Source organism: Nannobrachium achirus, assembly GCF_963921795.1.
Source record: "Nannobrachium achirus genome assembly, chromosome: 11".
NCBI classification, from domain to species: Eukaryota; Metazoa; Chordata; class Actinopteri; order Myctophiformes; family Myctophidae; genus Nannobrachium; species Nannobrachium achirus.
In genome coordinates this window covers 13,479,101-13,502,164 of record NC_137820.1, presented here as the reverse complement: position 1 = coordinate 13,502,164, position 23,064 = coordinate 13,479,101, and the positions used below count along the sequence as shown (strand labels likewise).

Genomic DNA, 23,064 nt, shown 5'->3' with positions numbered 1-23,064 from the left:
CAATTTGTGTTTTCAGATACTTCACCACTTGAACCGTCAATACTTAATAAACTTTACCTTTCACTCTGTACTTAGTCTGCTCTTTTTCTCCTCTACACCAAAGCTCTTTGCCGAAAATAGCCGATCAACAAGCCTCGCAGTGCGAGGCGTTGTGAGCTTGTAGATCTGCTATTTTTGGCAAAAGTTCTCAGAATATGGACACTAGGGTCGTTCAAGTGGTTAATATAAAAAAGAAGAAAAAAAAGTTTCTATCACTCAAAGATTTGGAGGACCCCTGTAGTAACTCTGAGGGCCCCCTAGGGGTCCCGGACCCCCTATTGAAGACCCATGCTCTAAAGGCAAAACATCTAACCAAGATTTAGTAATTTTTTCACAACACTTCATTTAACCAATACATGGCCTGTTAGTGTCGTCGGCATCCTAATGGAAGCCAAATTGTAGCCGCTACTTTCTTTGACTTTGTAAGAAGTGCCTGCTGAAACGAACAGGGCAGTATTTAATCAGTTCTAGATAAGTACGAGCAGCAGCCTGCTGTTTTTCTCTTCTCTTCTCTTTCTTTCGCTCTCTCTATTTTGTTCATTTGTCTCTGTTTCTTTCTTTTCCTTCCCCATTCTCTCTCCCAGACACACACACACACACACACACACACACACACACACACACACACACACACACACACACACACACACACACACACACACATACACAGACATAAGCAAGCTAGTACTGTTCTGAGAGCTAGCTGTGCTCCATAAATGAGGGCACAGTTAATCCAAGTCGCTCAACGCTGGCCAGGATCACACTATTATAATCTTGGCCACTGCCCCAACATTGGCATCTGGTTTCATGTCAAGGGCAAAGCAGTAGTTTCCAATAAATAACCTGTCATATGCTGCAGGCAATGGACTTTCCAACATGCATTACAAGCAAAGGATATTTTGAGCATGACCGCTCTGTTTGTGATTATTTACGGTTGTTATGACAAGTTGAGCTATTGATTTTTTTTCTTCTTAGGAGGGAAGGAGGAGGATGTGTGGCTGCGCATGTGTGCATGTGTGGCCGTGTGTCTGTGTCCGTGTGTCCGTGTGTGTGTGTGTGTGTGTGTGTGTGTGTGTGTGTGTGTGTCCGTTAGGGCATTCACAAATAGAGATTTTTAGTATTCGAATTATTCGACCTCAAAGTATTCGAATAGTCGAATATTCGACAGGACTGGCCAAACTGTCAAATATTAAGTAAGCAAGAGGCGAACATTGTGAAAATAGCAGATCTACATGCTCACAACGCCTCGCAGCGCGAGGCGTTGTGAGCATGTAGATCTGCTATTTTCACAATATTTATCTGTGGAACCGAGTCACATTAAATGTAATACCTACAATTCCAAGTGCTTGTCAGGGTTGGGGTCCCCAGTTCAAATATGTTTATTTTGGGGGTCACAGCCTAAAAAGGTTTGAGAACCCCTGGTATAGAGCATTAACAAATTCATCCACCAGGGGCATTGACAACTCAGAAAAAAAAGAAGCGAATATTCGACTTCAGTGAACAACGTCGAATAGTGACTTTGATATTCGAATATTCGAATATTTGGTGAATGCCCTAGTGTCCGTGTGTCTCTGTCTGTGTCTGTGTCTGTGTGTCCGTGTGTGTGTGTGTGCACACGTGCGTGCGTGCATGTGTGTGGGTGCGTGTGTGCGTGCGTGTACGTTTGCACTTGTGATCTCACCTGAAGGCTTGTGACACTCAACCTGCTGGCCTCGTCTGACAGCGTTGCTATGGGGACGATGAATGGACTGTCTGGGATGTGCTCATTGTTGAACTTGACTGACACTTCGTAGTCACCTGGAGAAGCACACACACACACATAGAGTTACCAAAACAGGGGGACAATCTCAGAGATAACATTAATGGGTAGAAACACACAGTGCCGGTTCTAGGACTCAAGTGGCACTATGCAAGATTATTTTAAAATAATCTGTAGCACCAGATCGAAATGTTCTTTTTGGGGCATATTGACTTGCTCATGAATCAAGTACAGGCAGCCAGGCCTAGAGTGAAGTTTGGGATTATGAGGAAGGAGGAAGGGGAGTGCATATTTTTGGATAGGGGATACATGACATAATGTAACAATATGTTTAAAAAATATCTTCTTCCTGTGATGTGGCCCCCTTTTTGGTTGTGGCCCTAAGTGGCTGCTTATGTTGCTTATGCCAGGAACCGGCCCTGGAAACACATGGCAAGGTGGCTGAAGGTGCCACTGTCACATCAACTTCAACATCAGTGAATCAATGGAACTCAGTCAATTAATTTCAAGGACCCCTCAGTTTTAAATGCTTTAGGCCACAATCAACACTTTAAGGTCCTCAGAGTTACAGACATGTAGGGGTCCATTTGGTTCCTAACTATAAATAATTTAGCTGGGGACCCCCTACTGGAAACCCCTCAGGGACCCCTGTTGAGAACCACTGCATTAAGTGCTGTTGCTATGGTCTGAAGCAGTGTTGTTTTTGACAGCAGATTTTGATTTAGTTTTAGTCATAGTCTTTTGAATAAAATGTCATTTAGTTGTAGTCATAATTTAGTCACCTGAAAGGTTTTAGTTTTAGTCTAGTTTTAGTTGACTGAATACCATAAGATTTTAGGCGACTAAATCTACAGTTGGTTTTGTCGACTAAAATGTGTTTTGGCAGGCCTTGATGGCATCGTAATGACTGATTTTACACTTGGTTGCGTGCTGAAAATAGCTGATCTACAAGCTCACAACGCGTCGCCTTGCGAGCTTGTAGATTGGCTATTTTTAGCACGCAACACCAGAGAGCAACCAAACATAAAATGACTCTCTTCTCCACTATAGTCCCTCCCCAACATTTTAGTCTAGTTTTTATTTTGTTGACGAAATTGTCAATATATTTAGTCTTAGTTTTAGTCAACACAGCTTAGTTTTTATTTCGTTTTTATTTTGTTTTCGTCAGTGAAAAAAACACAGTCGACAAACATTTCTCGTCATAGTTTTAGTCGACGAAATCAAAACTGGTCTAAAGTATTGGCCTTCCCCTCTTCAGCTAAGATATGTTTACCTTTCTGATTCTTTTTCATTTGAGAAAAATCTAGTCCAGACTGTTTAACATCACGTTGTCAACTTGATCTCACCTGGCTCCTTTACAATGTAGGAGACGCCACAGGAGCCATCCTTTCTGTCCTCAAATGAGATCTCAGCCTTGCTGGGACCCTCGACAGCAATGGACAGACCACCAGCACCAGCCTCTCTGGTCCAGATACTGAACTCAGCTGCAGAGAAAGAGTGGCACAGGATGGCAGGTTTAATGACATGGATTAAAACCAGGGCCGGATCTAGCCTCGTACCCGCCCTCTTCCGGAAACCATTTCATTAGTTGGTCGTTTACTAGGCTAGGCCGGATCTAGGCATAGGCAAGGGGGGGCAATGCCCCCCTAAATTCCCTGTCTGCCCCACCAAACATGATGGCATGCAAAAATCAAAAATTTCAAAAAATATTAAACTATTTGAAATGTTATGCTACAACTAGGTAGATGGATAGATAAACTGATAAGATATTAGAGAGAGATAGATAGGTGTAAGACCTGTTGTTTGTATTGCATGTTATACGGTAGGTATAGGTGTGCCAAAATGCTTAGTTTTCTATGCATTTCGGGTGTTTTAGGGTGTTTGTCCCCCCATTTGTTTTCCACCCACGCCACTGACTCCCCTATCATTTCTTCCTGCCCCAACTAGAGCTAAAGGTTAGATCCGGCCCTGATTAAAACAATTCTCAATTCCCGTCCTCAATATGACCACAACCAATGTACATGAAAGAAATACTTAATATTTTGTACCAACATTAATGTTGGTACAAAATATAACAGAACAAAGCATGAAAATATTTGTTTTTAGATAAATGAAATATTTACCCTTTCTTCATTTATTTATTTGTACTTTTTGAACCAATGAAACGTGAACTTACTTGCAACACCGGCCACGCCTCTCTCCAGGCCGGACCCACCGGCGCGGACCTTGTGCGCCCCGCCCTCCCCCATGGGCCCCACGGTGAACTGGAAGGGGCTCCCAGGGACATGCTGGCCCCTGTACTTGACGTTGACCGTGTGGGGGCCCATCTCTTGTGGGATAAAGCGTACGCTGTATGTGCTGCTGCCTCCGTCCATGATGTCAGCATTTACCGTCTTGCCACTGGGACTGGTCACCTGAGCCGTCATGGTGGAGCCACTCTCCACTGCAGAACCACACACAGGGAAATGTCACTTTTTGTTTCAGATTTTACTAAAACTGGGGGGTAATTGAGGCAAAGTTTGGGCTATATATGAGTCATATTGTAAGTAGCATATCGTCGTTGTCGGGTGGAAACCTTGTATGTCCAAAACCGTTCGTTTTGCATTTATCATTTTAAAAAATGATTCAAACAGCCGATCTACAAGCACACAACGCCTCGCACCGCGAGGCGTTGTGTGCTTGTAGATCAGCAGTTTTCACTACTTTTGTGCGATGGACTTGTATGATAAAGCAGGGCTTTACTTTTCTAAAAAATCTACAAATTTGAAACTTGGAGATACAAGGTTTCTGCCCGACAGTGACGATATGAGTGGTCAAATTAGAGTTTTTTCATGATTCTGAATACATTGCAAGCATGTGTTTTGCACGTAAAAAATTCCTTGGGCTAAAAAACGTCCCCACAAAACTGTGAAAAGTGATAAAAAAAAAAGTGATAACTCATCACTCATAAATTGAAAAAACACATTGAAAGCAGCATTCATTCATGTATGGATTCTCACCCTCAGGCCTGGCGGTGAGGCCGGCGAAGCTACTGAGGCTCTCCCGTCCCAGGAAGTCTCTGAAGACGTCTCTGAACGGGCTCCCTCCTACTCCTCCTCCTCCCAATTGGCTGCTCTCCTCCACGCGCACCTCCCTGGTGGTCTCTCCTCCGCGCACCTTGCTGATCTCGGTTCGCTCCGTGCGGGTGTAGGTGTGGCTGCTGCGCGAAAACGTCCTGGTCAGCCGCTCTTGGGCGGACACCATCTGGAACCAGTTTCCTACAAAGACAACATCACCCATTAGACACCATTTGTAATCGGTAAATGCTTTATATTACACTTGATGAACACAATATATATGATAGTATACAGCAGGGTTCCCCAATTAGTTTTCCTCAAGGGCCGAATTATGTCTATAGGGTACCAAGCCGAGGGCCACAACATTGCAGGGGGCGGCAGTGGCGTTCCCGCTACTCCAGCGACAGTTCAGATATGTCCAAAACAGTTCGTTTTGCATTTATCATTTTTTAAAATATTCTAACTAGTGAAAACAGCCGATCTACAAGCACACAACGCCTCGCGGTGCGAGGCGTTGTGTGCTTGTAGATAGGCTGTTTTCACTACTTTTGTGCGACGGCCTTGTATGATTTGCGAAAGAACGTACACATTTGGAGATACCAGTTGGGGAACCCTGGTATACAGTATAAAGTAAAGAACATAAACCTTTATTTTCTCAGTAAAAACACTATTTTGCAAGAATAAGTGTATTGATACTCGTGCTACTTAAACTGGATGAGTGAATGCAGTACTCTGAACGCTGCCAAACTAATCGACCCCTTGGTCGTGAGAGCAAAATAACCTGTGTGTGAATATGGTCAATGCTACTGACCTGGGATCTTGAGGTTTAGGCCACAGGCACTTCCTACAGAGGCAATGGAAGCCGCCTGTCTCTTCCTGGTGATGCTCTCTTTCATTCTTCCTTCTCCTGTCACCTTCACCGCGAAAGGACTTCCTGTGAGCGGAAACCGTATCAACCAATCAGAACGGCTCAGTCGCATTCCACTAGGGCTGTCACGATTATGACATTTTACATGACGATTATTTGTCACTCAAATAATTGCGATTAACGATTTAATTGTGTTTTTGTCATTGACAATTACATTTCTGCTTTTAAGTTACAAATGGTAGATATGACACATAATTACTGACATATTTGACAACTTTATACTTAAAAAAGAACATCGATAGTGGAAATAGCCGATCTACAAGCTCACAACGCGTCGCGATGCGACGCGTTGTGAGCTTGTAGATCTGCTATTTCCACTATTTTTGACCTTTTATTTAAATATATGAACATTTCTCAACATGGAAACAATTCTGACGATTATGAAAAATAATCACGATTATGTCCAAAAATCACGATTAGACGATTATGTAATAATTGTGACAGCCCTACATTCCACACAGCTGTTCTTATAAGCAAATACATATGATTCATTTGACCAATGATGCTATAGCGTTTATTTCAATTATCTAAACTGTTCATTTGAAGTCTTACCTGGGATGTGCTTTTCAGCAAACTTGATGTTGACAGTGTAGTTGCCAGGCTCTGTAGGGCAGTAGGTGACCCTACACGTACCATCCTCCATATCTTCACAGTTGATATCCACTTTGCTCGGGCCCTCGACTGACAGCGCTAAGCCTCCGTAGCCTTCAGGAGTGAGAGGGATAATTGAGAGACTGTGAGAAGTGAATTGCTAGCTCTGCATTAAGACAAGAAGGAACCTCCCTTGACCCCACTGTGTTATCACAGCAGCTGGTAAAGATGATATAGACAGAGCTGAAGCAAGAGGATTTACTGTAGCAGGGTAAAAACAACTAGGGGTGTAACGATACATTTTAATAGCGATTCGATACATATCACGATACATGGCTGACGATACGATACATGGACGATATTGGTTCATTCATGGCGATACGATACGATTTAATGATTTAAAATCGATATAGTAACTATTTAGCAAAGAAATTAAATCTGTGTGAAAGGTGTGGATAGTGCAGGTTTTTAAGGGAAACATGTATTATTATGGATATAAATAAGTAAACACAGTGATTATCTGCAAAATACATGGACATTGTATATTGACAAACTTGTACCTTGACATGAACCCAGAGATTACACACGTTTATCGATAGACCAGTGTAGCTATATGGAAAGGAAAAGTAATTAAACCCCTCCTTTTAATTGTTTCTTCTTAAAAATACTAAATACAATGCACAAGTAGGTAGTATCGATACAGTCGATTCTTTGCACTGCCGATTCGATCCAATACAAAATAAAACGATACGATTCGATTTTTGCTGCTTTCATTTCGATATACTTCGATTTTTTAAGTTAAAAACGATATTTCGATACAGTTACTATATTGTTACACCCCTAAAAAAAAACACAGCACTGCCTTCAAAATGTTCTAAAACTCAAGAAAAATAGTGAATGCAATGAAAAGTGCAATGTGAAGAGCATTGTTAAAGAACACAGAGGGGCCTTTTCCACCAAAAGAACCTTGGTTCCAGAACCAGTGCCGGTTCAACTTTCTTGGAACCTTGGTTCGTTCTTGCGAACCAGCTTGCGTTTCCACCAGATTGAACCATGACTGAACCAGAGGAACCAAGGACTTTGTGGTTCCCGCTCGGAACCAACTATTTCGGTTCGGAAACCAACTCCGGTTCTCGGTGGAAAAGCACACCTCTGGTTCATCCCATAGGCGGGAGAAAGAACCAGAACCGGTTCTTTGCCGGTGGAAAAGGCCCCTGTACAGAGATGCTTGCCAGACACAAAGATATGACCAAACTAGTTAAAACAAATAAAGCTGCATACCTGCGTTCCTTGTGTCCACAAAGAACTCGGCCATCTCAAAGGTGTGTGCCTCCACCAGGCCCTTCCCGAAGGCCTTGACCCTGCTGGCTTCTCCGATCTCCGACTGGCCCACCATGATCTTGAAGGGGCTGTTGGCCACGTGCACGCCGCTCTTCCTCACGCTCACCTCGTGCTCGCCCACTTCCTTGGGAGTAAAGGAGATACCTGTAGGGAAGGATCGGCACAATGACTTTAGACCCGTTGCACTATTTTGAGTATTTGCTAAGGATCTGCACTATTGGTTATGTAGCCCAGTAGTTCTCAACCTGTGGGTCGGGACCCAAAGGGGGGGTCCCCAAATAATTTTGGGGGGTCCCCAGATGATTAAGTTAATGTGCAACATTGTTTTCTCACTCAACAGTAAACAAACTATCATAAAGTTGTGTATAGCACATCTCTAAAGTGAAAATGTAAGGACTTCTCTCTAGTCTAAAAAGACAAATTAAACATGGGACAAATTTTCAAATATTTAGAAGCAGAAATTGTGAAAATAGCAGATCTACATGCTCACAACGCCTCGCGTTGCGAGGCGTTGTGAGCATGTAGATCTGCTATTTTCACAATAGAACTGTGATATACAAAATGTAATGCTTCAACTCTTAGTTGGTGGGAGGGGTCCCCAGTTAAAATAGGACTCTTTTGGGGGTCGCGGCCTGAAGAGCTTGAGAACCACTGATGTAGCCTATTATGCACGCTTTCCTTTGCACAGAAATCTGTACTTCTTTCGTTTATCATCGCTCTTGATGATTGGTTGGCGACATTTTATTTCACAAGATTTCTTGATACTTAGGGGAGGCCATGAGGTGGTTGTCGTCTTCTCCCCTTGCTGACGTCGGCCTATAGGCAGGGTTTGAACCACTCAACCTTCCGCATGAAGGGCATATGCACTAACCACAACACCAACGTCGCAAAAAGTGGTAGAAAAAGCTTTACAGTTCAGTCAACCGTGTTTTCTTCCCACAAGCTGTGACAATGTGGCACACTGGTGGGTGTGGCCACATAAAAACCTAATTTGAACTCTTTCTGTACACTCTTTTGGAAGAAAAATCCACCTCCTAGTATAATCATAATACCTGATAATCATTTTACTGTGCTGGGCTATAGGGCCAGACCAGTGTACGACATGCTCACCGATGTGTCTGTTGGGAAGCCTCTTGAGAAGGCAGGGCTCTTCGTTGCCTGACGGGGCTCTGATGCTGGCCGTCAGAGAGCTCAGGTCGGTCTCCGCAATCTTCAAGGAGACGTCAGCCGACGTGCCCACGTTCAGCTGCGATGTCCTGGTGATGGAGTCATCGCCTGACCACACAAAGAGTGACACTTAAGCCCCTTTTCCACTTGCCCAACACCACACCACTCCACACCACACTGCCCACTTGTGCCAGGTTTTCCACTACAAGGACCTGGGTAGAGTGGTGTGAAAGTGGTACTAAACGTGGTACTAAAAAGTATCCAATCTAGAGTAGGTCTGAAATAGGCCAAACAGGCCCAAACACTTATAATGACTGATCACTCACTGACTTTTCATTTAGACCAGCAGGATATAGTTGTAATACATGATAATAGATTCTATTGTCTTATAACCACTATTATAATCCATTATAGTGTATCATAGTTCAGGATAGTTGTAATACAAATTTATATTGTATTATAATCACAGTTAAAAGGGTCAATTTGTTTCTTACCGATAGGGGTACTTTTGTATAATGGAAAATGTAGATATTTTTATGTGGTGCGGTGTGGTGTGGTGTAGTGTGGTGTGGTATGTTGCTAAAGCTGCAGTTGAAAAGGGGCTTTATTATACCCCAGGCTAGTATCCATGCAAGTGCCTTGTATCCCTTTCTAATGTAAGCATTTCATTGTCATTTAAGACATTGAGGATATATTTTGCTGTGTGGTGAAATTGAGCCCCTAACCCTTATTTCTGTTGTTCGCTCTTTAGTTTGCATGACATTTTGGCCCCTTGTACAGATTTCACAAATGTCATATGAATTGTGTATTTATGAGGATTTGATTATCAGCCATTACAGTATATGACATATTTACATATATTTACATCACTATTCATAACCCTAACTACAGCATATAAAGTGTAGAGCAGGGTTCCCCAATATTGTCTGGCTCCCACCAACCCCAGTAATAATGGTGGTATAAGAGCAGCACAGCAACAACACTCGTATATCGTCGTTGTCGGGTGGGAATCTCGTATCTCCAAATTTTACGTTCTTTTGCAAATCATACAAGGCTGTCGCACAAAAGTAGTGAAAACAGCCGATCTACAAGCACACAACGCCTCGCACCGCGAGGCGTTGTGTGCTTGTAGATCGGCTGTTTTCACTAGTTTAAATCATTTTTAAAATGATAAATTCAAAACGAACGGTTTCGGCTTGGTTTCGACCCTTGGTTTTGGCTTGGTTTCGACCCTATAGACATAATTCGGCCCTTGGGGAAAACTAATTGGGGAACCCTGGTGTAGAGCATAGTGTAGTGTAGCATAGGGAGAATGTCTGGTGGAGTTTCCTTACCAGTGATTTTGGCAGTGAAAGGGCTGCCAGGAATGTGCTTGTTGTCAAACTTGACAATAATGCTGTAGTCTCCGGGGGCCGTGGGCAGGTAGGACACGGTGCACGTTCCATCTTTATTGTCCTTACATGTGATCTCTGCCTTGGAGGGACCCTCCACCGCTAGGGACAAACCGCCTGGAAGGGACCACAGTTTAATGAACACATCCTATGTAAACAACATGTTCACAGCAATATGAATACCGATTATGAATGCATTGTGTGTTCAAATGTAATATGTATGTAAATGAAGACACTGTACCTTCGCCAGCGTTCTTGGTAACGACAGTGAAGGAAGCAGCCCTGTTGACCATGCCGTAGCTCAGACCTGAACCATAAGCTGTCACTACGCCACTGTTCATGGCATCGACGTAGAACTGGAGGGGACTTCCTGTAACCAAAATTGGAGTGACATGGATATTTTTTTAAAACATGTTTTTTAAAGCTTCTCTGCATTTTTGAGCGGTGCAAATCGCTCCTATAAGTGGCTGTGCGTGTGTCAGTAGCCTTTTTCCTCAGCGTTTTGCCATAGTAAAATGTGTGTGCGTACAGTAGCATCATGTTTGTCTAGTGATGTCGTATGTCTGTAGCCTTTTTCCTCAGCGTTTTGCCATAGCAAAATGTGTGTGTGTCCGTGAGATGTGCGTGTGTCCGTAGCCTTTTTCCTCTGCGTTTTGTCATAGTAAAATGTGTGTGCGTAGCATCATGTTTGTCTAGTGATGTCATATGTCGTATGTCTGTAGCCTTTTTCCTCAGCGTTTTGCCATAGCAAAACGTATGTGTGCCTGTACATCCTAGACTTAAATCCTAGTCTGAAGATGTTATGCAAGCACGACCACCGCTCACTTCACATTGGGTGTGATGTTTTGATTATCAAAGCTTAGATTAGCAGCGTGTATATCCGTTTCTTTTTTTTCAGATCATGTGGATTTGGTTTGGTTTGGTGTGTGGCCTGACCTGGAATGTGGTTGCCTTCGTACTTGATGTCCATCTCGTGCAGGCCTCTCTCGGTGGGCTGGAACTTGACTGTGATGGTCCCGTCCTTGTTGTCAGTGATGTGGGGACGCATCGTCTTTCCTGAAGGCATACGCACCTCACCTGCACACGTTACAACAGCACAACCAAAAGGTCACGTATGTGTGCATACACGTGCATGTGTGGGTGTCATACTGTTATGTGAGCGGGTGAGTGTGTTGGTGAGTGTGTTGGTGTGTGCTTGTGTGTGTGTGTGTGTGTGTGTGTGTGTGTGTGTGTGTGTGTGTGTGTGTGTGTGTGTGTGTGTGTGTGTGTGTGTGTGTGTGTGTGTGTGTGTGTGTGTGTGTGTGTGTGCAGCACACCTGTGATCTCTCCCTGCTGTGGAGTGAATGGAACCACCAGGCTCAGAGGACGGAACTGAGGGTCAACGCTGTCGCGAGGAACAACCGGCTCATTGGACGCCTGTGGAACCAACAGCCAATCGTATCACTCACAACTAAAACAATTAAACCACACAACACATATCCTCGCTATCCTCAAAGTATTTGAATAGTCGAATATTCGACAGGACTGGCCAAACTGTCAAATATTAATTAAGCAAGAGGCGAAAATGGCCGATCTACATGCTCACAACGCCTCGCAATTTATCTGCGGAACCGAGTCACATTAAATGTAATACCTACAATTCCAAGTGCTTGTCAAGGTGGGGGTCCCCAGTTCAAATATGTTTATTTTGGGGGTCATAGCCTAAAAAAGGTTTGAGAACCCCTGGTATAGAGCATTAACACATTCATCCACCAGGGCCATTGACAACTCATTCTTATGACTTCCTATCTAGCCAAGCTTGATAAACTATATATATTTTTAAAGAGAAAAAAAATAAAAAAAAATAAGCGAATATTCGACTTCGGTGAACAACGTCGAATAGTGACTTTGGTATTCGAATATTCGAACATATTTGGTGAATGCCCTAATCCTCGCCACATCACAACTCTCTACCAGAAAGAACTGAGGCCGTCTCCTCTCCTCTCTGACTTACCACCACGTGGAAGGGACTCTTGGGGATGTTCTGGCCTCCGAAGCGTATGGTGATGACGTACTTGCCGGGCTCGGGCGCTGTGTAGTAGATGTCATAGGTCCCGTCGTGGTTCTCCACCACGTCCATGTCCATCTCCATCCCCTCGGGGGTCTGCACCTTGCAGGTCACCTTGCCCTTTCCGGCGGCCTTGGCGTCCACCGTGATGACCGTGTCCTCGGACGTCTGGAGCTTCTGGAGGCTCGCTGTTGAGGGGAGAGGGGGAGGGGGAAGAGAACTGGTGAGATGGGAGCATAGACTGTATAAAAGATATGGACAAAGCGAAGCCATTGGTTTCTATGCAGCGCAAATGACACAATATGGGTCCTTGGCATGGGTGTTGCCATCATAGATTGTAAAGGCACCAGAGGATGCTATTGGCTGCCAACGGTCACCTGCAACCGCAGAGATACATGGGAGAATGTGGTCGGAACCTCCCGAAATACAGCACACAAAGAAGAACACAGCCGGCTGGTATTAATTTAGTTGGCCACGCCCCCCGCAACTTTATCATCAATTTTAACATAAATGGGACCTTATTTTCACAAAACACATATAATCGTGATTGAAAGGCAATTTTTAACTAGCGATAGGAACCATTAAGTATTTATGAAAATGTTAATTAAGGTTAGAAAACGAAAGGGGAAAATTAATGGGGTCCAATGGAGAACAATTCTTTTTGCGATCGGCCGGGGGGGGGGGGAAACAGCGCAACTAGCGGCCAATCATAGGAAGTTTTAGTTCCGTATTGGAGTCATTTTAAATCGGCGGAACTATGCCTCTGGATGGGAGTTTGAGAAATGGGTGAGGGTGGAGAAAAGGAATAAAGCATGGAGTACTCACACACTGCGTGTCCTCCGATAGACACTGGAAAGAAAGACAGCGTGGAGATTAGAGATTATATAATTATAGATTATAGATTTACAAGCCGTACTACTTAAAGTATGCATAATTATATAACATAGTCGTTGTCATTACTCGGATTATTTACACTGTATATGAAGCAGACAGGGGTCTTCAACAGGGGGTCTGGGACCCCTAGTGGGTCCTCAGAGTTACTACAGGGGGGGGGGGGGGGGGGGGCGCCAAATCTTTGTGTGATAGAAACTTTTTTTCGTCTTTTTTATATTAACCACTCGAACCCTAGTGTCCTTATTCTGCGAACTTTAGCCAAAAAATAGCAGATCTACAAACTTGTAGATCGGCTATTTTTAGCAAAGAGCTTTGGTGTAGAAGGGGAAAAGAGCAGACTAAGTACAGAAAGAAAGGTCAAGTTTATTAAGTATTGACGGTTCAAGTGGTTAAATATCTGAAAACACAAATTTACATGAATGCAAAGTACACTGATGATCGATCGTGCTGTCAAACAATGAAACTATATGGAATCTATGAAAAGGTTGTGGTGGTCCCTGCTTCATCTCTCTCTCAACTAAGGGGTCCTTGGCCTGAAAACGTTGAAGGCCCCTGCTGTAGACTATTCTTCAGATAAAACTAGATACTAGACATCCATTTTTATATGCTGCATTCACCACCATCCATAAATGTCCTCCTTACCTGTAAGAAGGCACTTGCTGGCATCTCCAGTGGGCAAGGACTGGATGCGATACGGGGAATAAGGGATCTCGTCTCCTCCGTACTTGATGGTGATGGTGTAGGGACCCGTGGAGTCTGGCACATAGGACACTGTGTACGTCCCGTCCCTGTTGTCCTGGATGGTGGCCTTCTTGGGCTTGCCCTCTGGGTCCTGTGTGAGAGAGGAGAATATCGTGTGACGGACAGAACGACAAAATACAGTAGCACAACTGAAAAAATGCCCAAAAGCTATAGCAGGGTTCCCCAATAGGCGGCCCGCGGGGCATTTGCGGCCCGCGGGAGGCTTCATTCTGGCCCCCACCAACCACAGTAATAATGGTGGTATAGGAGCAGCAACAACACTGGTATATCGTCGTTGTCGGGTGGACACCTTGTATGTCCAAAACCGTTTGTTCTGTATCTATCGTCTAAAAAATGTACTAAACTAGTGAAAACAGCCGATCTACAAGCACACAACGCCTCGCATCGCGAGGCGTTGTGTTCTTGTAGATCTGCTGTTTTCACTAGTTTTGTCACTTGTGTGCGATGGTCTTGTGTGATGAAGCAGGGCTTTGCTTTACCAAAAAACGTACACATTTGAAACTTGGGAGATACAAGGTTTCTGCCCGACAGTGACGATATCTGAACTGTCGCTGAAGTAGAGGGAGCGCCGCCGTCGCCCCCTGGCAATGTTGTGGCCCTCGGCTTGGTACCCCAGAAATAATTCAGCCCTTGGGGAAAACTAATTGGGGAACCCTGTGAGCTATAGGTTCGAAAAAGAGGTTGAACCGACCAGAATCTGCACAGTGAGCAGGCCCTCGCCGGCGTCACGGGCGTCGATGGTGAACTCAACGGGCAGGCTGGCGGACACGCCTTTGGTGTCCAGGCCAGGGCCGCTGGCGCGCACCTTGCTGGCGTCGTGCCCCGGCTGGGACATAACCTTGAATGGACTGTGAACGCAGAGGGCAAAGGGAAATGAATCAAAACAACGCAACAGCACTGAACCACAAGTCCCACCGGGATCAGAAACAGAACAGAACGATGACTCTAAACTACATCTTAGGGAAAAGACCCGGAAAGTCTGGCTTGCGGGTCTGACAGCAGCCAAAAAGATTATCGTTCAGAGATGGAATCCTCCTCATGACATTTCAGAGACGCATTGGCTGAGGAGCTTTCTGGATATTTCATATCTGGAGCTTTCTTCGGCAAGGATTAATCAAGCACAACAAGGAACACTGACATTGTGGACGGACCTAATATCTGAACTGAAAAACCTGCCGAGTAGATGATTCTATGGATCGAATGTGTGGATTGTGTGTGGACAATGGAGGGGTGGGTTGGGAGGGGGATTGAAGTTCCATTTTGTAGTTTGTGTTGTTGTTGTTTTTTGTATAGTGTGGAAAACAATAAAAAATGTAATGATAAAAAAAAAGAAACAGAACAGAAAACTGACAAGTGGTTTTAAAAATAAATTATTTAGTTATTGACTGTATTTGTGGGATGCATACCTGTGTGGGACCTGCTGATCGGCGTATTTGACATCCACAGTGTACGGACCATCCTGAGCAGGGGTGTAGTGGACCGTGTGGGTCCCATCACCGTTGTTCTTAACACCAATCGGCTCTACAGTTCCTGGAGATAATACAGTATGGCAGGGTTCCCCGATTAGTTTTCCCCAAGGGCCGAATCATGTCTAGGGTACCAAGCCGAGGGCCACAACATTGCAGGGGGAGACGGTGGTGTTCCCGCTACTCCAGTGACAGTTCAGATATCGTCGTTGTCGGGTGAAAATCTTGTATGTCCAAAACCGTTCGTTTTGCATTTATCATTTTAAAAACAATCAATTTAAACTAGTGAAAACAGCCGATCTACAAGCACACAACGCCTCGCGGTGCGAGGCGTTGTGTGCTTGTAGATCTGCTGTTTTCACTACTTTCGTGCGACGGCCTCGTATGATGAAGCAGGGCTTTACTTTGTGAAAGAACGTACACATTTTGAGATACGAGGTTTCCACCCAACAATGACGATATACTAGTGTTGTTGCTGCTCTTATACCACCATTATTACTGGGGTTGGTGGGGGATATCTGGGAGGGTGGATGTACAGCAGAGAAGACAGGATGATGTGCATTCAAACTGATCTCCTTACCTGTGGGGCCATAGAGCTTGACATCCAGAGGGGCTTGTCCAGCCTGTTTGCAGTCCACAGCAAAGGTCTGGGGGACGTGTGCCCTCACTCCGGCACCCAGGCCTGGGCCGGAGCACTTCACCTTGCTGGGGTCCACAGGGTCCCTCACTGGCACGCGGAATGGGCTGCCAGGGATTGGGTGACCTCCGTAGTTGATGTTGATGTCGTAGGGTCCGGGAGTGAAGGGAACATACTCCACGCTGCAGCTTCCGTCCATGTTGTCCTTGCAGGACATCTTGGACTCTGAGGCTCCCTCAATGGTCAGACCCAACCCCCCTGTACCAGCACCCCTAGAGGAGAAAAACCCAGTTTAGCTTTGATATGTACTTTTCCTATTTCCTATTTTTTTGTACCTGTGCCACTGCCTCCTGTGAGGTGGCACACGAGGAAGGAACTGGTGGGATGCAATTCTAGGTCAACAATATTTGTGGTTCCACTTAGCCAGGCATAATAAATGATCATTCTTAGTACATTCATAAGACATGAGACTCATGTGCAAAGCACTGTCTTTGAGAGGTGTTTTTTCAATAGACACTGCTGGGAATATTATTTTAATGAGCATCCTCATTAGGGATGGGTATCGTCTGCGATACTTTTAATGGTATCGACCGCATGACGTCGATACTATCAGGTATCGGTTCACGTAAAAACGAACGATATCTCGTTTCGATACTCTGGAACGCACCCCTGGCCGGTCGCATCTGTAACAGTTTGGCTACTGAGAGTTTAATGACTGCTTTAGTAGGCTACACTCGTTACTGTGGAAAATAGCCGACAATAGCCTATAATGTTTATTATTATGATGATTATCCAACGTCTATACTCTCCGCTACCGCAGCAGCCAGCGAGTCACCACTCTTTCCGTGTTGAAGTTAAACTTAAATAAAAAGTAGCGAAATGGTATCGAAAAGGGTATCGTATCGATTCCCAGGTATCGAAAAAGGTATCGTATTGATTCAAAGGTGAACGATACCCATCCCTAATCCTCATATAGTGTGATCCATTGTTACCTGGTCTCCACAGTGAAGCAGTTGGGCTGGTTGGTGAGTCCTCCCTCCAGGCCCGGCCCATAGGCCCGCACCCGCGTGGGGTCACAGCCCTCCACCACTGACACCCTGAAGGGGCTCTTTGGCACAGGCGCGTCATCGAAGAGCACCTCGATCAGATGCATACCTGCACACAAACACCCACACACAAAATGATCGTATGGTCGTACTCCTTAGCTCAGGGTTCCCCAATTAGTTTTCCCCAAGGGCCGAAATTACTCTAGGGTACCAAGCCAAGGGCCACAACATTGCAGGGGGCGACGGTGGCGTTCCCGCTACTCCAGCAACAGTTCAGATATCGTCGTTGTCGGGTGAAAATCTTCTATGTCCAAAACCGTTTGTTTTGCATTTATCATTTTAAAAATGATTTAAACTAGTGAAAACAGCCAATCTACAAGCACACAACGCCTCGCGGTGCGAGGCGTTGTGTGCTTGTAGATCTGCTGTTTTCACTACTTTTGTGCGACTGCCATGTATGATGAAGCAGGGCTTTACTTTGCGAAAGAACATACAAATTTGGAGATACGAGGTTTCCACCCGACAACGACGATATACTAGTGTTGTTGCTGCTCTTATACCACCATTATTACTGGGGTTGGTGGGGGCCTGACAGTAGCCCCCCGCGGGCCGCAAATGGCCCGTGGGCCGCCTATTGGGGAACCCTGCCTTAGCTGGTGCACTCTCAAAAATCCAGCACATTTTTACTATATCTGTGCTTGGTTTCAATTATGTCCATGACTCCCCTTTTGGGGGAAGAAGGAACATCTGTTTCTTCATAAAAGATGCTGTCTCCTAGACTCCTGCTCTGAGGCATGGTGTGAGTACAAGATGCTACATTATGTTTTTCAACGTGATTACCCCATTCTGGCACGGTTTTCTGACAGCAGTTCTTAACTAGGAAGACAGGCAGGCAGCTTATTCCCAGCCACGCTGACGTTAAGATCAGAACATGTCGGCTGGTAGAGTAGAGCAGCGCCCTGTGATCTTTTCACTTAGGTGTCTATTAATAAACGTTCACATCTCCCCGACATCCACTATCCCCCCCTTCCCCGTCATATTGCTGTTTGCTGGCAGCCCCATGCAGGGGCGTCAATTGGGTATGGCAGGGGTATGCAGCTGCCATACCCTGGGTCCCGGGGGGAGAATACAAGTTACTTTAAAATATAAATCCACGAATGTCTCCTTGTCTATCTGTGCTGGTTATTATGTTGTTAAATTACAGTAAAATAACTACAAATGCTACATTTTACAATATGGTCACTTTAACAAGGTATTACAATTATATTCTCCACACTTGTATTCTCCCCATCTTGACAAAATGGTGTATTCCAAGGTTCCGCAGGTCAGCTGCACAGGTGCAATGCATTATTGTTAATTGTGGCGCGTTTACTAACATGCCAAGTTTAGCTGCACTTGAACAACCGTTCCAGGCTGCCATATTACAGCCCAAGAAACCGTAGAAACTAGGGGAAAAAATAAATAAAATGTACTTCTTAAAATAAATGTATCATGCCTGTTGCTAAGGTATGGCAACATGACTGGTGTCAGACACCAGTCATGTTGCCATACCTTAGCAACAGGCATGATACAGTCATGCCTGTGTCAGACACCAGTCATGTTGCCATACCTTAGCTTTTTCTGAACTGACGCCACTGGCAGCATGCATACCTGCCTGGCTAAGAGCCTCTGTTCCAGAACACATTCTATTTATAAAATACAGCCTCTGTGAGTTTCCCTCTCTCTCTCTCTCTCTCTCGCTCTCTCTCTCTCTCTCTCTCTCTCTCTCTCTCTCTCTCTCTCTCTCTCTCTCTCTCTCTCTCTCTCCATGCTCTTTGCCCTTCACATCATTGTTCAAATGCATCATTCTGTATTTATACCCTCCTTCCTCCTATCTCTGTCTTGAGTCACAAATAGCGCCTGACACAACAGATACAAACTTGTCCATCTGTGATGTGTCAGTCGATCTAAAAACCTGTCTTTGTCTAGCAAGGTTCACGAATGTATCATTTTTTTAGACAGATCTCCTACTTTATTGATCCATCACATCACAAAATAATATACTAGGCCTGACTCCCTGGATTCTGCTACAATTTCTGATGCACAAATCCTTTCTTTTTTAAGATTATGAATTAAGATCACTGCTGCAGCGCCCACGCCAGTTGCTTGTGGTTCGCAGCTTTCCAGAGGAATCTAATCGACTTCACACACCACAATCCTCTCTCTTGGGACCTCAGCAATACGCCCACCGAGTATGAAATTGATCACATGAACGTTTCTCAAGATGCAAATATAAATAAATGCATACAAACACATACACATAGAGATTCCTTAAATGTATAGGCACTGAATGGGCTCTGCCTCGGCCCCTTACCTGAGCTAGGTTTTACTTTACATTAATATCAGCCCTAACCCCACATCCTTTTGCCTCTCAACTGAGCACAGACATGTTGTGCTATACAGTACAGTGTATGTGTTATGGTGATGTAAAGCAGTGGTTCTCAACCTTTTCAGGCCGTGACCCCCAAAATAACCATATTTTACTTAACTGGGGACCCCCCCATCCTGACGAGCACTAAGAGTTGGCATTACATTTTGTATAACACGGTTCTATTGTGAAAATAGCAGATCTACATGTAGATCGGCTATTTTCACGATTTCTACCTCAAATATTTGACAATATGGCCAGTGTAAATTGTATTTCATTTTACAGGTATCAATGGTCTTAAAAGTCCTTAAATTGTCAATCTAGAAATGTGCAGATACCCAGTCTATACACTTAAACTTTGTGTTGGTTTGTTTGCTGTTGAGTGAGAAACCAACGTTGCACATTAAGTTAATCATCTGGGGACCCCCCCCCCCCCCCCCAAAAAAAATAATAATAATTTGGGAACCCCCCTGGGGATCCCGACCCACAGGTTGAGAACCACTGATGTAAAGCATGTCAAAGTGCTGTACAAACTAAAGGAATTCAATCAAGTGTTCATACCATCTTCGAAGGCAGTGTACTCCACTCTGTAGGTGCCATCTCCCTTGTCGGTGACGTAGGTGTCCGTGTTGGCACCCGAGGGGTTCATGATGTGGACCTTGACGTGATTGCCGCCAGTCTTGTTGACAGCACGGGCATCCACGATGAAATGGGTCGTAACCTCTCTGAGGACCCCTGCAAATCAAATGAACATCAAGTAAACTATTGGAAAGCGTTATATATAACTGATTTGTGAGATGATTGTGAAGAATACATTACAATACAATACACTGCATTATAAGTAGTACTCGATGTAAATGGGCATGGCCATTCCTCTGTGTCTTAGCACAGTAATTTATCGTCGTCGGGTGGAAACCTCATATCTCTCAAATTTGTATGTTCTTTCGCAAAGTAAAGCCCTGCTTCATAATACAAGGCCGTCGCACAAAAGTAGTGAAAACAGCACACAACGCCTCGCACCGCGAGGCGTTGTGTGCTTGTAGATCAGTTTAAGTCATTTTTTAAATGATAAATGCAAAACGGTTTTGGACATATACGTTTTCCACCCGACAACGGCGAAATGATAAATGCAAAACGAACGTTTTGGACATACATGGTTATGTTATGGGTTGTGCCACTCTCTCTTACCTCTGGCTTCCACTCCCGGGCCGTAGACCAGCACACCTCTGGTGTCCACGGCTGGCTCCACCTGGATGACCTTGGGGCACTGGGGGATGACGTGGCCTCCATACTTGATGGTGATGGTGTGCGTTCCATGGAACCCTGGGATGTAGGTGACCGAGAAGGTCCCCTCTGCCGTCTTCTGGATGTGCACCTCCGCCTTGGCCCCGGTCTCGGACACGATCTCGATGGTGAGCTCCGCGTCGCCGGCGCTGGTGCAGTCCACGGTGAAGGTGGCCGGCTCGCCGGCCTTGGCTCTCTCCAGGCCGGGCCCGCTGGCCGTCACCTTGCTGGGGTCGAGGGCTGGACGTACCGTCGCTTTGAAGGGAGAGCCGGGGATGTGCTGTTCGGCGAACAGGATGTTAATGGCGTACTCGCCAGGCTCCGTGGGCAGATACGCCACGGCGCACGTGCCGTCGCCGTTGTCCTGGCACTCCATCTTGGCCTCACAAGGCCCCTCCACCGTCAAGCCCAGACCACCCGCACCTGCTCCCTTTGTGTCAATAGCGAACGGAGCCGGTTTACCCACAATGCCACCCTTCAGGCCTGGGCCGTACGCTCGCACCTGTAAATAACAATAACGACAATACATCAGGAAATCTCAAAAGTCTGAGAAGTACTCAAAGTCTGCAGATGGTAAAAAAAATACAAATAAAATAATCATATATCATCATCATCATCATCACATTTATTGATGTCCCTTTTATGCCCATATATGAAGATCGCTGATGTCATCACGAGTCACACTTGCAAATTAATTACACCCTTGCCTGTTTTATACCCATATATGAAAATCCCTGTCCCGATGTCATCAATATTAAGTGCTATCTGGGAATGCCCATATTTGGTAATGCCCATATATGGGCATGTTCTGACATCACATTGTTGCCTATCATGCAGGGGTCTGGTGCAACTGATATACATCACTGGCCAGATGGCCAAGAATTGGCGAGGTCGCATTTCGCCCCGAGGCGTCTTACTAGTATTACATCACAAGTATATCGTCGTTGTCGGGTGGAAACCTTGTATGTCCAAGACCGTTCATTTTGTATTTATCATTTTAAAAATTAACTAAACTAGTGAAAACAGCCGATCTACAAGCACACAACGCCTCGCACCGCGAGGCGTTGTGTGCTTGCAGATCTGCTGTTTTCACTACTTTTGTGCGACGGCCTTGTATGATGAAGAGGGGCTTTACTTTACGAACAAACATACCAATTTGAAACTTGAAGATACGAGGTTTCTGCCCGACAGTGACGATATTGAAGAGGCCATCAAGAGCCAAATTTGAATATAATTCAATCCATTAATGATACAGTGAGCCACCTTGAAGAGAGATTACCTTCGAGGGCTCGGGAGGCATCACTCCCTCCACGCTGAAGGGGCTTCCCATCACGGGGTTTCCATCATAGCTGACATCCACCTTGTATTGGCCCTCTTCAGGGGGGATGTACTTCACACAGTGAACACATTTGTCTTTGTCTGATTCCAGCTTGCACGGGATGGGACGACCAGAGGGCGAAGTCATCTTCACTCCTACGTTGCCCTGCCCACCAGCACCCAGGGTGGTGACTGTGAACTCCTGATCTTTCCCAACCTCCACTTCTGCAGGGAAAAAGGAAAGGTTATATTATAGAAACATACTGTATATGATGGTGTCCCCCCCCCCCCCCCCCCCAGCAAGGTTCCATATCTCAGTGGTTCTCAACCTGTGGGTCAAATTATTTTGGGGGGGGGGGGGGGCGAAGAATTCGCGATTCGCCTTTTTCCATACACACCAAAAAGCGACGCAAATATGCGTCTAATATTCACTTAATTCGCCTAAATACGAGGGGGTGATATCTGCCTGTAGCCACAGGAGGAGAAAGGAGAAGAAAGGAGAGAGAGGAGAGAGGAGAATGGACGGGGAAACAAATAAAACAATGGAAACTACATCCTCAAGTGATGATGACCTGGCCGTGGTTGTTAGCCTATTAAATAATAAAAAGAAAAAGAAGAATAGAAGTCTTCACCGGCGCACACAACCCATCACATCACAGAAGAGACAACACACTTTCACCTTTCCCCCTCCGCTCCGTTCCCCCTCAGACAGGCAGCTCGCAGCAGCGGTGGTGTAAAGTAACAAGAAGTACATTTACTTGAGTAGCCTGTACTTGTGTAGGTATTTGTACTTGAGTCCAATTCCCAGTACTTTCCTTCTACTCCACTACATTTCGGATCCAATTGTATTTAATACCCAGCGATTTATTTTAAAACATTAGTCTTTTTGCAGATATAGGCTAAATTAACAATAAAACATACATAAACCATGC

At 45.1% G+C, this 23,064-nt stretch overlaps 1 protein-coding gene across 1 annotated transcript in view; it reads right to left on the bottom strand.

Annotated features, from left to right (window-relative positions):
- LOC308293496 (filamin-C-like) overlaps positions 1 to 23,064 on the bottom strand; it is a gene marked incomplete at both ends in the record, with an annotated part of 49,446 nt that overhangs the window by 4,988 nt on the left and 21,394 nt on the right. Inside the window, 22 exons of the mRNA XM_080736056.1 lie at positions 1,721 to 1,836; positions 3,145 to 3,282; positions 3,975 to 4,241; positions 4,798 to 5,055; positions 5,666 to 5,788; positions 6,335 to 6,487; positions 7,655 to 7,858; positions 8,825 to 8,989; positions 10,216 to 10,389; positions 10,514 to 10,642; positions 11,209 to 11,349; positions 11,589 to 11,688; positions 12,266 to 12,507; positions 13,145 to 13,168; positions 13,856 to 14,045; positions 14,667 to 14,823; positions 15,382 to 15,505; positions 16,022 to 16,350; positions 17,071 to 17,233; positions 20,093 to 20,266; positions 20,720 to 21,317; positions 22,095 to 22,357. Coding sequence (XP_080592182.1) covers positions 1,721 to 1,836; positions 3,145 to 3,282; positions 3,975 to 4,241; positions 4,798 to 5,055; positions 5,666 to 5,788; positions 6,335 to 6,487; positions 7,655 to 7,858; positions 8,825 to 8,989; positions 10,216 to 10,389; positions 10,514 to 10,642; positions 11,209 to 11,349; positions 11,589 to 11,688; positions 12,266 to 12,507; positions 13,145 to 13,168; positions 13,856 to 14,045; positions 14,667 to 14,823; positions 15,382 to 15,505; positions 16,022 to 16,350; positions 17,071 to 17,233; positions 20,093 to 20,266; positions 20,720 to 21,317; positions 22,095 to 22,357 — 4,232 coding nt within the window. The remainder of the gene's footprint in view (positions 1 to 1,720; positions 1,837 to 3,144; positions 3,283 to 3,974; positions 4,242 to 4,797; positions 5,056 to 5,665; positions 5,789 to 6,334; positions 6,488 to 7,654; positions 7,859 to 8,824; positions 8,990 to 10,215; positions 10,390 to 10,513; positions 10,643 to 11,208; positions 11,350 to 11,588; positions 11,689 to 12,265; positions 12,508 to 13,144; positions 13,169 to 13,855; positions 14,046 to 14,666; positions 14,824 to 15,381; positions 15,506 to 16,021; positions 16,351 to 17,070; positions 17,234 to 20,092; positions 20,267 to 20,719; positions 21,318 to 22,094; positions 22,358 to 23,064) is intronic.